This window comes from Lepidochelys kempii, chromosome 2 (genome assembly GCF_965140285.1).
Source record: "Lepidochelys kempii isolate rLepKem1 chromosome 2, rLepKem1.hap1, whole genome shotgun sequence".
Lineage (NCBI taxonomy): Eukaryota > Metazoa > Chordata > Testudines > Cheloniidae > Lepidochelys > Lepidochelys kempii.
Window position 1 is genome coordinate 178,492,332 of NC_136381.1, and position 16,115 is coordinate 178,508,446.

Consider the following 16,115-nt stretch of genomic DNA (forward strand, 5'->3'; position numbering starts at 1 on the left):
GGAAACATTTTCAAAAGTGCCTAAATGGCTTAGGCTCTTAAGTCACTTTTGAAAATGGGACATCTTGTGGGAAATTTTACCCCACCCTCTACAGATCTGTCAGATTTATTCCAAAAGAGAGTATTCTTTTCGGAAGTATTTTATTTTTTTTGTTACCGAGTTTCTCTATCAATATTCAATTGCTAAAGACTTCTAGACAGTACGTTCTTATGTAATATGTCACACCTTCTAGCTGGAAAGTGTTATACATTCAGAAGTTTTTTTTTTTTTTTTTTTTTAAAGTTAGATGCACAATTGTGAGTGAAATTACCATAACTCTGAGAGGAAGTTGGGTAAATATGTACAAAAATGGCCAAAATTATTCATTCGCATGTAGAATTACCCACTTTGTACACTTAAGATCTATGCATGCATAAGTTAAGCACACAATTACAAGTGAATATTGCATATAGTTTATTTTTTAAAAAGCTTGCTTTCAGACTTTTCAAATTTTGATAAGTGAGATATACAATATATTTGAGTGATTCTAGCATTAAAGTCATACTTTAAGAAACTTCTGCTGCTGCTTCAAGGTCCCAAATCCTTCTAAATACTGTTTAATATGATCAGTAAATCAACTGTCAAAAAATATAGTTCAGTTAGTAAAAATGTGGAAAAATTGCTACAGCACAATCCTTAACGTTCACTGAACCCTGCTCTTACTGAAGAGAAGACGTACTCAATGAGAGACTGAATCAGGAATGAGATGCCAAGCAACTAACAAGCTTCCAATTAGAAAAGGAATACTTGTGGCACCTTAGAGACTAACCAATGTATTTGAGCATAAGCTTTCGTGAGCTACAGCTCACTTCATTGGTTAGTCTCTAAGGTGCCACAAGTACTCCTTTTCTTTTTGCAAATACAGACTAACACGGCTGTTACTCTGAAAGCTTCCAATTAGCCTTCCAAATTTAATATGCAGTTATGTTAAAAAAAAAACTAAAAAGTTTTAATACTGGTTATATTGAGAATATAAAGTAATAATGCTGCTTGTGTTTATACTAAAACCAGCTGTTTAGAATTAAAAAACAAATTTTGTAAGTTAATACATTTTTCACCACCCCCAAAGAACAATCTGAATTTTACCACAACTATGCATTTTAATTATTTGGTAAAAAGAGCTGTTAATGAGCTGTTATCTGTTAATGGCAGCCACAGTGTCACGGCTTAATGGAAGCTACACATAAAAGTTAAACAAGTGTGGCACACACTGAAAAGAACTCTGAGGTACAATTGCATCCATTCACTGTGTAGCAAATGTCTCCATTAAATCATTAAATTTCCCAGCAGGTGCTTAGTTATCCAAACCTGCAATTTTCCTTTAACATGCTAAATATGATAAATAAAATTATAAAAAAGGTATGTTCTTGAATTAGCATGGCTGGCTATTCAACATAAACCACTGGAACCAGGGGCACTGCCATTAAGAGCCAGCTTATTGTTCTGGCACCTACAGTAAACTAAATCTTTAACACTTAAAACACTATTGGGCCTCACTTTCAAAATCAAGCATGAACAAATCAAACTGTTTGCACAAATGGCCATCAGACATGCAACTGAGCTCCTATAGGTGCAATTATCCAATGCGCAAGTGGTATAATGCTTAAGTGTACACCTTCAATTTTGGAAACCAGATTCTGCATGTTACTATTCATACCAGAGAAAATTACTACGAGTAGGAGACATTAAAGTACAAACCTTTAAAAGATACTAAACCATATTACACTCAGCAGCAATTTTCTTAGATACAGGCATGGTGAAGCAATACAATTGTAACACCAGCATGAAATATTTTTAAAATTTCATCAGTCTTTGCATCTGCTCTCAAAAGTTTTAAATTAAACTCCCCTAATTAAAAGTGAGATATCGCAAAGAAAGAACTGTACTTAGATTTTAGCCATTTCTTTTGGAAATGTGAGCAGGAAGTCTATTTTACCCTTCCCAGGTGTGCCATGTTTAAAAATGTGATTTGACTTAAACTTCCCGCTACAGAAAAAAGCATCCCTAGCTCTGATAACCACAGAGATCTATGCTTTAAATATATATATTTAACAGCATGGAGTCATCTTACCTCTCCTCTGAGCTATACAGTCGAGCAAGCCCGAAGTCTGCAAGTTTAATCTGCCCCCTGGTGGAAAGAGTAAAGAATTTTTACTGATTAATCTATCTTTAAAAAAGGAAACAAAGAAGACGCAGGGAATTATAGACCAGTCAGCCTAACTTCAACACCTAGAAAGATATTGGAACAAATTATTAAAGAATCAATTTGTAAGCACCTAAAAGATAACAGGATAATAAATAACCACCAACATAGACTTGTCAAGAACAAATCATGCCAAACCAAGCCAATTTTCTCATTTGACAGGATTATTGGCTTAGTGGACTATGGGGAAGGCAGCAGTAGATATGTTTTATCTTAATTTTAGTACAACTTTTGACCATCCCACGTAACATTTTCATAAGCAAACTAGAGAAATGTGGTCTAGAAGAAATTATAAAAGGTGAGCACATACTGGTTGAAAACCCATACTTGAAGAGTAGTTATCAATGGTTCACTAAGTGGGAGAACATATTAAGTGGTACCCACAAGGATCTGTTCTGCATCCGGTACTAATCAATATTTTTGTTAATGACTTGGATAATGGAGTGGAGAGTATGCTTATAAAATCTGCTCACGATATCAAGCTTAGAGGGGTTGTAAACACTTTGGAGGAAAGGATTAGAATTCAAAATGACCCTGACATTTTGGAGAATTAGTCTGCAATCAACAAGATCAAATTAAATAAATGTTCAAAGTACTAAACTTAGTAAGGAAAAATCAAGGCAGGCAGTAGTATTGTTGAAAACTATCTGGGGGTTATAGTGCATCATAACTTGAATATGAGTCAACAATGTGATGCAGATGTGAAAAAGGCTAAAATTCTGGAGTTTAATAATGCGTATTTTATGTAAGACACAGGAGGTAACTGATTCACTTTAATTGGCACTGGTGAGGCCTCAGTTGGAGTACTGTGTCCAGTTCTGGGTGCCACACTTTAAGAGAGATATGGATAAATTGGAGAGTCCAGAGGAGAGCAACAGAAATGACAAAAGGAGAATAACCTTTCTTCATTGGTCAGTTTAACTGGGTATGTTTAGTCTGGAGGAAAGAAGCCTGAAGTGACACCTGATAACAGGTCTTCAAATATGTTAACGATTGTTACAAAGAGGGCAGTAATCAACTGTTCTCTGTGTCCACTGAAAGAAAGACAAGACGTAATCAGCTTAATCTGCACAAAAGGAGATTTAGGAAAACTTTCTAACTGTAAGCAGAGTTAAGCATTGGAATAGGTTTCCAAGGGAGGTTGTGGAATCCCTGTCATTGAAAGTTTTTAAGAACAGATTAGACAAATACCTGCCAGGGATGGTCTAGATCAGTGGTAGGCAACCAGCAGGCTGCATGTGGCCCAGCACGGTAATCTGACTGCGGGCCGCGAGACATTTTGCGGATGTTGACCGTCCACAGGGACGTGCTATCCGCTGCTGTCCTGTAGCTCCCATTGGCCGGGAATGGCAAACTGCGGCCGCAGGGAGCTGAGGGCCTGCAGATGGTCAATGTCAGCAAAATGTCTTGCGGCCCACAATCACATTACCCTGATGGGACACAGGTTGCCTATCAATGGTCTAGATACACCTGGTCCTTTCTGCCTCAGCACAGGGGGATAGACTAGACGGCCTACAGGTCTCCTCCAGATCTATTTTATGATTAAACTCTGAAATTATATTTCTTAGCGCTGGCTGATGAACTTAAGTCCTGATCTTAGTGTTTCCACACAGGTAAAGTAATGAGTAAAACAGCAGGAACAGACCCTAAATTGAATGTTACGAGGTTCAAAGTTGAAACTAGTTTTAAAAGTAGCAATAAGCAACCTAAATAATGAAAGTCTATTATTCTAGTGCTAGAAGAAAGTGACACAAATTGCTAGAATTAAGTCAAAGGTTTCTTGGTTAAGCTGTTATTTTATAACTTTGTGACCACTTCAAGTTGGTTATATCCATACCTATTATTTAATAGAATATTTGAACATTTAATATCTCTGTGTAGGAAGTTCTTCTTATGGCAGTAATCCAGTCCTTCCATCAACTGTCTCATAAATGACTTTATGTGATTTTCATTAAAATGAACCAAGCCAGATTCCAGGAGTCCCATCAAGTCATGGTCCATATATTCAAAGACCAGGTAAAATGCACCTAGAAAGAGGGGGGAAATTACAGATTTCATAATATTCCAAAATATCTTATTACTCTACTTTTAAAAGTACAGCCTAGTATTCTTCACATACATTAGTGTTCATATTTTTGTAAAATCTGGATAATCTTGGAGATGCACCTTATTTCCAACTGCATAACTGTATTAAAATACAGCTAAAAAAATACGTCCCTATTATTTTTCCATGTAAACAATTGTAAATGTCAGAGATACAGTAAGAACAAAATGCTAATACAGTAGAACCTCAAAGTTCCGAACACCTCGGGAATAGAGGTTGTTCGTAACTCTGAAATGTTTGTAACTTTGAAGAAAAAGTTATGGTTCTTTCAGTTTACAACTGAACATTGACTTAATACAGCTTTGAAACTTTACTATGCAGAAGAAAAATGCTCCCCCCCCCTTTTTTTTTAAAAGTAGTTTAACACAGTACTGTATTGTATTTGCTTTTTTTTTTTTTTTTTTGGTCTCTGCTGCTGCCTGATTGCATACTTCCAGTTCCAAAAGAGGAGCGTGGTTGCCCGCTCAGTTCGTAACTCTGGTGGTTCATAACTCTGAGGTTCTACTGTACAGAGGATATCTGGATAGAGTTACACTGGCTTCTCCTTCACAAAATACCAATTTTATGCAAAATGGCTTAGCTGGATTAGTATTTCTTCACATGAACCTTGTGAAAACCTTGTAAAAAGTTACATCTAGGGGACAGGCGAGCTAACACTGTGTATTTCTCCGTTGTTATCCTCTGATTTATTTTTAAGCTTGCACTGTGGAATTGTGTCAGGAATGAGCCTACTATTCAGACTGGCAGTGCCTATAAACACAGATCAGAACAAGTCAGAAGAGGAAGCCCGCAAGTCAGCAGCAGCTCTGCAGAGGTCCAGATTTCACATCAGAAGTTAGTTCCCTCACACCTCTAGTGTGGCAAAATCTGGCCCTATCTCATACTGAAAAGTAAAACATCATTCCACAAGTGATTCCATTAAAATCAACGGGACAACTTGTGAATCTGGTTCTTAATACTGAGGAATGCTGAATACGTAGCTTGAAGTGTTAAGGTAAGAAAACAGCATGAATCTCTCTCTAGAACCTATTTCCTTTCCCCCTTCTCTGCCTTGACTCCTACTCAGAGAAGTTCATGGGCTCTCCATAGTGACATTGAGCCCTCCTTGACCAGTGAGAGGGTTGTAATGAAGAAATTATATCCTACAAGTCTCCCTATCCTTGCAAAAGGCCCGCAAGAAAACAGGACCTTCAAGGCTCACCCCTTTATAAAATACTAATATCTACACCAGACAAGAAGTCCCAACAGCCTAGGCTCACTATATAATAATGGTCTCACTTTAGAAGCTAATGAAAGTCTGTAGTTCAGCAACGGGCACTCAATACGCCACATTTAAATAAGGTTAATACCCAAAAGGCGTAACTTGGAGAAAAGTGAAGGGCCCTGACCAGCAAACAGAAGCTTAGTCAGTGTCCTTTCCTTAGCATTTAAGCAGACAAAAAGAGATTACTCCTACTCTAAAGAAAATAATGTGTTAAGAAACTTGAGATCAAATTAGACGAGTGACCCTTTTGGGTACTTCACATGGCTCTCCTGGCATTTGTGGCTTTTTATTAAGCTCCCTTCTTTCTGCCCAATTTCAGGCAGAGGAAGCTGAGTGCTGATTATAGGATAGCCCCTCAACCCCCATGTTGTCACACATCTATGGAGGGCAAGGGAAGTGCTGAGCAAATGGACCAGAGATTACATGATCTTGTCACATCAAGAAGATGGGAGGAAGGTAGGAAGGGAAAGACAGTGTTAAAAGGGAGCTGCAGACAGCCACAGGTCTTCTGACATTGTGTTGCAACATTTGCATAATGTTGAGGTTCCCACACAATGGTATGTAGAGAGCTAGCTGGTTACAAGCTGCTAGCTCCTCATTTCCAAAAGCTAGACTTCATTTAAAACACAGATAAAAATGTTAAAATTTTCCTTACTTGCCATGTAACCAATTGTTGTAGTTGCCACAGGGATATTGTGACCTTAAATAAGAAGGAAGGTGGTACATGAAACACTTAAAATGCAGACCACCCAAAACTTGAACCCACCCTCCACCCCCAACAAAATGCACCGTCATAATGTAAAAACGACAGGATCAGACTAAAATTTCATGATCTAGTGACTTTTTCTAACCACATTTGATGAAATGGTTCATGAACTCTGCAAAGCCAAATACCACTAATCTTGGGAAAATATTTTGTATTCCTGAGTGTATGGAGGATACTAATGCTGGTACCCCATCATATGAATGCCTACTTCCCTTCCTTGCATAAAAGAAGACTACAAGCCCATCACATATGCAGTTAAAAAGCACAAGATCTCATCTCTAAACATATAGTAAAATAATAACAGGAGCTATCACTGTGAACTTATCCAGTCAGGACTAGTGCCTTTTAAAAATCGAAGCAAAAGAACTACACAAAACTCACATTTCTTTCCCCTTCCTTTCACAAAAGTTAATAAAATGGAAAGACCAGAAGTCCATGTGCTTGCTCCCGCAAAAGAGCTCAGAAGAGGCCCTATTATACAGGGGATCAAGCACCTGGACCGACCCTCGTTTTGGGTGATTTTGCTTTCACTACACTGTTCAAACAACACACCACAATAGATGATATCATCTCAGAAGGATGACAATTATTGTGGGAGCACTGAGAAATAAAACAACAGCATATGAATTAGATATGGACTTGGTGGGTGCTTTAAAATTGTTTTTAACACTCTCCCAATTAAATACACCAGATTCTCAGTCCAATTTTTATAATGAACGTAAGATGGGAACAGCAAATATAGTAAAATTCCAATTTTACTCTTCTGACTGTGCTAGTGCAAATCAAAATGGAATGTAACATCAGATTTATGCTTTACAAAATACAACTAAATATCAAATACAGTGTTGTATGCAGATTTAACAGCGTTTCAACTGTCAAGCTGATCTGACTTTCTTTTTCTTGCCTACATGGGAACTGCCAGAACTAGATTACTATGCAATTATATACTGTTGTATTCATAGGATGAGTGACACGCAATTTCATATTGCCATAATCATAAATAGGTTATTACAAATTTGATTTTCAGTATTACTCAAACTGATTTTAGTTTGCTACTGCAAGAAGCATTGGACCAATCCAAATGAAGTGTTTTGTTTGATTCGGTCATAAAAACAAATGTAGGATTATTTTCATGAGGTGGGTGTCATCTCATGGTGAAAGAAAAGTTATTTATGCTACCTGATCATGTCATATTGTGTGGAGGGACAAAGCAGGGAGCCTGCCATCTGCCCTGCTTCTTACCCTTGCATACGCATCAGGGGATGGGCCTGATATTCAAGGCAGTGATTGGGATGGGGAGGAAGGAAGGAGAGAATGAGAACACAAAAGAGGCCTGTAGATGGACAGCAGCCTGTTCACTGCACAACCACCAGTTTCTCCCCATAACCCACAAGACTTGGTAGCTCAGTTCATAGAAGCACCAGGCTTTAAGCATAACCTAGACAAATCCCACATAATTCCCATTCTTATGGGGAAACACCAAATGGCAACTATTTTCCCTTTCAAGTTAGGGACCAAGAATTTCAAGAACTGTGGGGTTACATTATTCTTCAAAATAACCCATTCCTCCACACCAGCTTTCCCCATTAGCCACATTTCATAATACAGTGCAATGGCAGCACAAAGTCCCACTACCCTAAATTTCATGAAATCCAAATAAGTAATTTGGAGTAACCAGTTTATTTGATTTATACATTGCTCATCTTAGTGCCTGCTATGTTAAGGATCTGAACTGCTTCCTAAGTACCTATGGGGAGGGAGGGAACCAATAGTCTGGAAGAGAGTATTCACAGAGCGATGTCTTTGCCCAATTTCCTTCACTAATACCATGCAGCTCATCTCCGTTCCTTCTGAGATAAGCTTCCTCAACATCACTGGGTGTTGATGGAGAAGCAGCTGGATAGTGGTAATAATGCTCAGTTTTGAACATGGGATAAGAGACAGCAACTGAATCTATTAAGGAGGTACATGATATAAAGGAGACTTGGGTAGACAGAAACCATCCTTGTCTTATTCGTTTTATTAGCATCTGGGGAACTCGTTTTTTAGACCCTGGGTATGCCTACACTTTAATAAAACACCTGCAGCTGGCCCATGTCAGCTGATAGGCTCATGGAGCTGGGCTTTAGAGCTATAAAAGTGCAGTGTTTGGGAGGAGGGTCCCACAGCCCGAACTCCAGCCCCAGCTATCATGTCTACACTGTCATTTTATAGCCCCACAGCCTAAGCCCTCTGACACGGGCCAGCTGCGGGTGTTTTACTGCAGTATAGACATACCTAGTATTTTTCAAGAGATGCTGATCTGAGACTTTAAAAGGAGATCTCACTTTCTGGCTCTTTTATAATTAGAGCACCTGTTTTTTATTTCCATTTTAGGGGCTCTGTCAGTGGTAAAAAGCAAAAGTTCCTATTACCAGATCACCAACTGAGCTGGAATATGATGCTTTAAGGTGTGTATGCAAGATGGATGTGACTATAAAAATATCACTAGAGTGGTTTGTAGTGTAGGAAGGATCCACCTGGGAGCTGAAAAACCTGGCAAGATGTCCTCCAGGGATCTTCAAGACAGACACATTTACTCCTATTTTTTTTCTCTTTTTTCTTTCTTTCTTTTTTTTTTTAAAAAAAAAACACTTGGGTAACTGACTTGGGAGGTCTGACATAAGCTGGACACCAAACCATGCATTTTTGCCAGAGTATGGAAGACTGTGCTCCCATTCATTGGTGGAAGTAGTGCTTAGAAAGTCTGAACAATTGAGAGTACTAAGCCAGTATGAAATAGTATTTTATGAGGAAAAAATGGGGATTACTCAGATCTAATCAGACACACAGATTAGATCTCCTGAGTGAATGGTGTGGAGAGACCAGAGTCTATTAGTAACATTTTCTAACAAACTAAATTAGAGAAAAACCTGTAAACATCTCTCGATAAAGTGATTTTCCTGTAAGCCCCTGGAACCAGTTTGCTGAAGTACAAAACGAGCTTTTGATAGCAATAGCCTCTTCTGCAAGTGCAGAGAGAATATTTTCTTCATTTCAGTTTGTTCAATTCATGCAGTTCAATGACTAATTCCTTCAAATCTAAGAAACCAACTGGAAGTTGAACAAGCCAGAAAGATTTTAATTCACAGATTAGAAAAGGAAAACAAGCCTAGTGGGAGAGGATAGGATGTATTCGTTCTAAAATCTGGAAAAAAAGCAGTTCAATTCACTAACTACAGATACTTTATTTAATAAATCAGTTAGTTTAAAACGTAAAATATGGTTTGATGAACTTTTGCATAAGCATTCTCCCCCCCTCCCCCCTTCAAGGTAGTTTTACTGAATTTTTAAAAATGTAAATGCTTTTTTGTGCATTTTTAATTTAATTTGAATTTCCATCCACATAGACCTTGACACAAATCACAAGTAAAAAGTTAATCTAGTAAATAAGAATGCATCATTCACCATTTCTAACAATAACAATGTTAAAAATCAGAATCTGAATCAAGGTAAATTAAGTCACATGATTGCTTAAATAAATGTGTATAGCTACAGCATCTCCTCCTGGCTGGCAAAAAGAAGCATCAAATTTAGTGTGAAGTCTATGCGGAATTGTAAATCAATGTTGTAAATCAAGAACCAATTTATAACTAAAAAGTACAAATGATTCAGATTAAGGTTTATTTCTTGGTGATTTAAATCATCACTAAAATCAGTGACTTAAATCAATCCACCCTTGTTGCAGCTGTGAGGGCTCAGCGCTGCTGCAAATCAGACACCAGGATCTCAAGTCAGGCACCCAGAAATGAGGAACACACAATTCATGACTGCGTATGACAAGTTTAGTTTCAGAAACTTGCCCAGAATCACACAGGAACTCTGGGACAGAGGCAGAGATAGAATCCAATAATCCAGGGCAGGATTCAACTGCTTTAACCATGACACCTCCTTTCTTTTCCTGTGCTACCCTCCCTCTTTCACTTCAGATCTTCCAACTTCTGCAACAAATGAAGCAGATAATCTCCTTCATTATACAACCCTGTATAATGCAGGTCTATGCTGTGCACCGAATGAGGTAGGGGTCCCGTGGAATAAACAGTATGTGATCATGTAATTAAAAACTATCAAAATGCACAGGCACAAGGGAGCTGAATTAAGGTTGCACAGACAAACTTAATTCTGGCATTTCGTAACTATGGAGCGCTTAACTTTGCAACCTTACTGTCCTTTTAAGGTTATTTGTGTGTGCGTAATTCCAGTTTCTAAAAAACAAAACTGAAAAAAACCACCAAATCCCACAGGAATTCCATGCTCTGGCATCATAGTCACCCACATTGATCACCAGCAGGGTTGGAGTCTTTAGATCAGCTGCACAGACCTCTACTACTTGAGCAAATGGAGTAAATGGGAGGATGGCAACTTGGTACTGTTATGTGGACCAGCACTACAGGTGGATGAGAGAGAAACTTTGCCAGAGAGTTTCACAGATATTTGCTGACAGCACAGGAATGGTAAGTCAGAGATCTTGGATTCCAGTCCAGGCTCCGGAGGGGAGCATTCTCCAGTAGGCATAGACTCTTCTGCCTGTTCCCCTCAAGCGACTCCAACACTGTCCCCTCCAACCAGTCCCTTTCCCACCCAAGCTCCTTGTCTCTTCTCCGATCCAGTGCCAGTAACCACTCCTTAGGCTTCTCATCAGTTTCAGTCTTGTTGCCCAGCCAGACCTAGTTTCCCTCCACCCCCACCCGGTGCCACATCTGATGCCTACATCCCCCAACTTAGCCTCCAATCACTTGCCCTCTCCTACTACCCATGATCCCCACCCCCACTGGCTCCCAGTCTCAATCTTCTCATCAAGTTTTAGTGCCCCCTCCCCCAATCCAACTCACTAGCCCAATCTCTTTGCCCAGACAGTGCCAGTTCTCTCCCGCCACGCCCAGCTCCTCATCAGATCTGTCTCCCCACCTCCATTTCCTCCTTTCCCTCAGGTTCCTCATACAATGCTAAGCTCTCACATTGCAACAGATGAGAGTAATGTTTTCTTCTATCTCCAGTTGGCTAGGAGACTCCCTCCCATCCTGGTGGATGAAGACCTGGCCTAATTTATTTATGCCCTTGTCACCCCCAACCAGATTACAACAATGTGACATACTGTGCAAGAAACCTTCAGCACCTGGGACGCTCCAACAAGTACAAAATGCCACAGCGCATCTCCTCAGCTACCATGAGCACATCACACCTGTTCTCCCTCTCTACACTGGCTTCCCTTATAACTCTGAATCAAAATCAAGGACTTGGTTCTTATCTTCAAAGCATTGTCCAGAATACTTAAAAGACCAGCCCCAGAGAACCTAAAACTCTAGATCGAAGGCCATCATCGAAAATTTTACTCCTCTGGCACAATGGAACTCTCAACAATAAAAGTAAATCTTGTTTGTGTGGGAAACAGAATGTTCTCGAGGGGCGGTCCAACAACATGTAACAGAAGTGTAGTTAATGCTGCTTAATGCACTACTGAAAAGGCACTTGTACATTACAGTAACTCCTCACTTAATGCTGTAGTTATGTTATTGAAAAATGCAACTTTAAGCAAAATGATATTAAGCTAATCCAATTTCCTCATAAGAATTAATGTAAAAAGGGGGGTGGGAGGTGGGTGTTTAGGTTCCAGGGAAATTTTTCTCACCAAAAAAATCTCTCTCTCTATATATATATACATACACATACACATACACACACACACACACACACGAGTATATGTTTTAAACAATGTAATACTGTACTCAACAATGATGACTGTGAAGCATGGTTGAGATGGTGGAATCAGAGGGTGAAAGAGGGTCGACTGTCCAGCTGCTCCTCTTGTTGTTCTTTCCAAAGTGCCGGGGGATGCTCAACCCCCTGCTATGCCCCAAGCCAGCCTCCATTCCACCCCTTCCCCAAGGCCCCACCCCTGCTCTGCTCATCTCCTCTCCCCCAGCCTCCTGAACTCCACAAAACAGCTAATTGCTGCAGGCGGGAGGCACAGGTTGGAAGGGGGGAGGCTGCACACCTCCCACCCCAGTAATCAGCTGTTTTGTGGTATTCGGGGGGGGGGGGGGGGGGGAAGGCAAGGGAGAGGCTGCCCACCGCATCCTCGCTCCTCCCCCCTCTCCTCCAGAATGCCATGAAACAGCTGATTGCTGCAGGAAGGAAGTGCAGGGAAGGAGGGGGGAGTTGCTGATCCACAGGGCCTCCAGCGGGAAGGAGGTGCTGGAGGGGAGCTGATAGGGGGGCTGCTGGACCACTCTGGTTCCAAGCCTCCACAGCCAAACAATGTTATAAGCAAAAATCGCGCAACTTTAAAGAAGTATATTCTCTAATAGATCAGTGACGTAACGACGAAACAATGTTAACCGGGACAATGTTAAGTGAGCAGTTATTGTACGGTGCTGAACATGGTATAAAACCTGTACAGAACAGAAACCAAACTAAGTTCTCCAACCCTAAATTTTCCTCCCAGACCCAGTCACCTCCCAGTCCCCTCACAGCTCCCAGTCTCCTTGCTTAGCCAATATCAGTCTCCCCGAGCACCCTAAGTGCCAGTTGTCATCCCCTGTTCATGATAATCTACTCCCTCTTGTCCCTTCTGCATTTGAATCGAGCAGTTTTCTCCCCCATGATGCCTCGTCCCATCAGGGGAGTCACTAAAAGCACAGGAGAGAGTATCCCAGCTCTCAGTTGAGGTGGCCAGATTTTGCAAGGTACACAGCTGCAACTGCAAAGAAAGAGCTGCTCAGCCCTGGGAATTTAGCTGCTAAAATCTTAAGAAGCCTCTGTTGAGCATGTGCAAACAGATTTTTCAGAGGCTTATCACTTGGCCACATTTGGGCAGATTTTCATTGGAAGGGTAAAAGGCACAACCCTGCCGAGTCCTTGCTCCAAAACATGAGCTGTTCAAAGGAAGTCTGCCAAAATTTAATATGGGCAAAACTATGTATTTTCTCCTAGCCTCATTCTTGGGAATAGGTAAACCATTTTGGCTGGAATTAAAAAAATAAATAAATAAAAATTAAAAATTAAAAAAAAAAATCAATCCAAGGCAGACATCCAGCATGGAAAATTGCATCCCAACTGGTTAAAGCCTGACCAAATTATAGGCAACTGAAAACAAGAGTCTTATAATGGGAAGAGTGGGGCAACCTAAATAGTAGGTGGTGCTATCCTCATGTTTCTAAGTCCCTTTGCATTATTTCTCTGCCCTTGGTGCTCACAATGCTTTCTAAATTAATACTTTAAGTTTAGTTGGTCCTTCCAAATCTTTAATAAAATTAAAGCTAGATCTATTCCCAATATTTGTAGTACCTTTCTAGGCATCTTCTCCCAATTTGATATTTTACCATTTATTATTTTGCTTTGTTTATGGTCCTTCAGCCAACGTTCAGTCCATGTAACAGCGAACATTTACAAACCTAGTTGTAAAATCAATTCAGATAAGATTTCATGACATTAAAAACTGTACTCAATACAAACATATCACATATTTAGTTTCCCTTTCACTCACTCATTTTGAAATTCTGCCTAAAAGAATTGAGTTTGCTTGATAATTTCTTCATAAATTGGTGTTGCTTATTACTTATATTTCTGTAATCCTCTAAATTGTTAGCATTTTCTTCTTAACATTTGTTCCTTTTTTTAAAAACAGAAATAGTTAGACTTTTGGGATAGTAATGGTCAGAATTTTGTTTAACACTAGCACTCCATTGCTTTTCTCCAGTTGTCCATAGCCTCTATGGTAGTCAAAGACTTTTCAGAAATACTGATTTGTACCAGATTAGAAAGTCTTCCTATTAGGGAAGATGGCATTTGGGAGCCTTCATGTTTAATCTCAATAACTCTCTCTGACCGTTCATCTACAAGAACACTGGTGACACATTTGGAGAGATATCTCTGGAAACATGGAGACTTGCTCCCTGGAATAAGGTGTCAGCTATCAATTTTCTTTGGCTAGTCAGGTTTAAATTCCTTGCTCTGATATGACTTCCCCATTTTTATTGGCCAGATTGGTCATCTTCCTACGAGGAAGAGATTTTATATAAAGTAAAAGCTTTGGTATCCAGCATGTTGGAGGAATGGGAGTTGCCAATAAGTAAAAAATTCTGTTTAACTAAGAGGGAGAGAGTTTGGGTGTGGGTGGGAGCTCAGGGCTGGCAGTTGGGGTGCAGGAGGGAGTACGAGGCGTGGACTCTGGGCTGGAGTTTGGGTGCGGGAGGGGGCTCAGAGCAGGGGGCCAGGGCACGGGAGAGGGTGTGGGGTGCCAGATCTCTAGCTAGGTGGCTCTGCGCGCTTTCTCCACCCCACCCCAAGTGCTGGCTCCACAGCTCCCATTGGCTGGGAACCACGGCCAATGGGAGCTGCGGGGACAACACCTGCGGGTGGGGGAAGCACGCAGAGGTGTCTAGCTGTGCCTCCGCCTAGGAGCAGCAGGGACATGTCGCCACTTGTGGGGAGCCGCCTGAGGTGAACAGCGCCTAGATCTGGCGCCCTGCATCCTCCCACACGCTCCGAACCCCTCGTGGTCATTCCTCCAATTAGGAGCAGCAGGGACATGTTACCACTTCCAGGGAATCACACTGAACCAGGTAGGGAGCCTGCCAGCCCGCACCAACCAAACTATAAACTGAATTTTCAATGAAGATCAACAATGCCGGTTAAAAGAGCTTTCCGATTGGTAAAGTGAAGGATAACACTGCTTTTACTGTATATGTTTAATCTCAATAGGCCTCTACGCCGGTTCATCTACAGGAACACAACAGGAGGCTCCTCAATTAGGGCTGGGGAACATAATGTTGGAGAGCCTACTGTTGTGTTCTTGTAGATCCCATATGAGAAAGCAAAGGGGAGAGATGTTTTTTATTACCTGAACAGATCCATAACTCTTGTATCTGCTCTATGCTAGCCCATTCCCCCTACCAGTACTACGGGAAGCACTAAATAGCCAATATAATGACCAGACTGCGAAAAAACGCTTTTCCTCGTGACCCTTCGAACACCATGCCTTCACTAAGTTCTGCAGTTCCTAACAGACTTCATATTAGCCCTGGGAAGCCTGGGTAACGTTACTTACAATGGGAACAGAGAGACAGCTCTGCAGTGAAGTATTCTCTGATGATTGCATGACTGCTGTCAGAGAATTCTCACAAGCTTTCAGAAAGACTACAGAACTGCCTGATAGCTGGAAGAAAGTAACCAGTCATACAACAAGTTCATAGGGACTTTGTTCTGTGAGTCAAAAATCAGAACTGAGAGGTAAAAACCTTCTCAGAAGTATAGTCAGTGACTACCTTGCCAAAGTAGCAGCAGCAATAAGCCCAGTACCACCATGAAGCCAATATGCTTCAGGTTAGCCTAGTTTCTAAATGGAGTTTCCAGAAGCAAGGAATCTGTCAGTCAGATTTGCTTCCTAATCAAAATCTCTCAAACCAGGATTCACTCTCTTTTTGGGATATCATTGTGTTGCTCAACTATTTAATCTTAATTCCTCTTGCAGTTTAAGTGGTTTAGCTGTAAAATCAGCACGTCTTCTGGTTTCTAATGCCCAGCAAGATCATCAGAAGTGACTCCTGAAAGCTAATAAACTTTGGATAAGGAAAAATCTAAAGGCTACAAATTTTCCTAATTTAAGCAGACAGTAACCCTATAGCACTGCAGATTAGCAAGAACCAAGAACATATACCCCCTCCTGTCTCAAAATGCACATTGGCAAATAGAGGTTTAA

At 40.5% G+C, this 16,115-nt stretch overlaps 1 protein-coding gene across 2 annotated transcripts in view; it reads right to left on the reverse strand.

Moving 5' to 3' along the window:
• The window catches only part of CDK13 (cyclin dependent kinase 13), a 59,793-nt gene that overhangs the window by 16,679 nt on the left and 26,999 nt on the right, over window positions 1-16,115 (reverse strand). The window contains exons 6-8 of one of the 2 annotated variants that reach the window (XM_073332844.2): window positions 6,266-6,310; window positions 4,080-4,269; window positions 2,111-2,167 (exon numbers count right to left, since the gene is read on the reverse strand). In XM_073332844.2, coding sequence (XP_073188945.1) covers window positions 2,111-2,167; window positions 4,080-4,269; window positions 6,266-6,310 — 292 coding nt within the window. The remainder of the gene's footprint in view (window positions 1-2,110; window positions 2,168-4,079; window positions 4,270-6,265; window positions 6,311-16,115) is intronic. The other variant, XM_073332845.2, reaches the window with a different exon arrangement.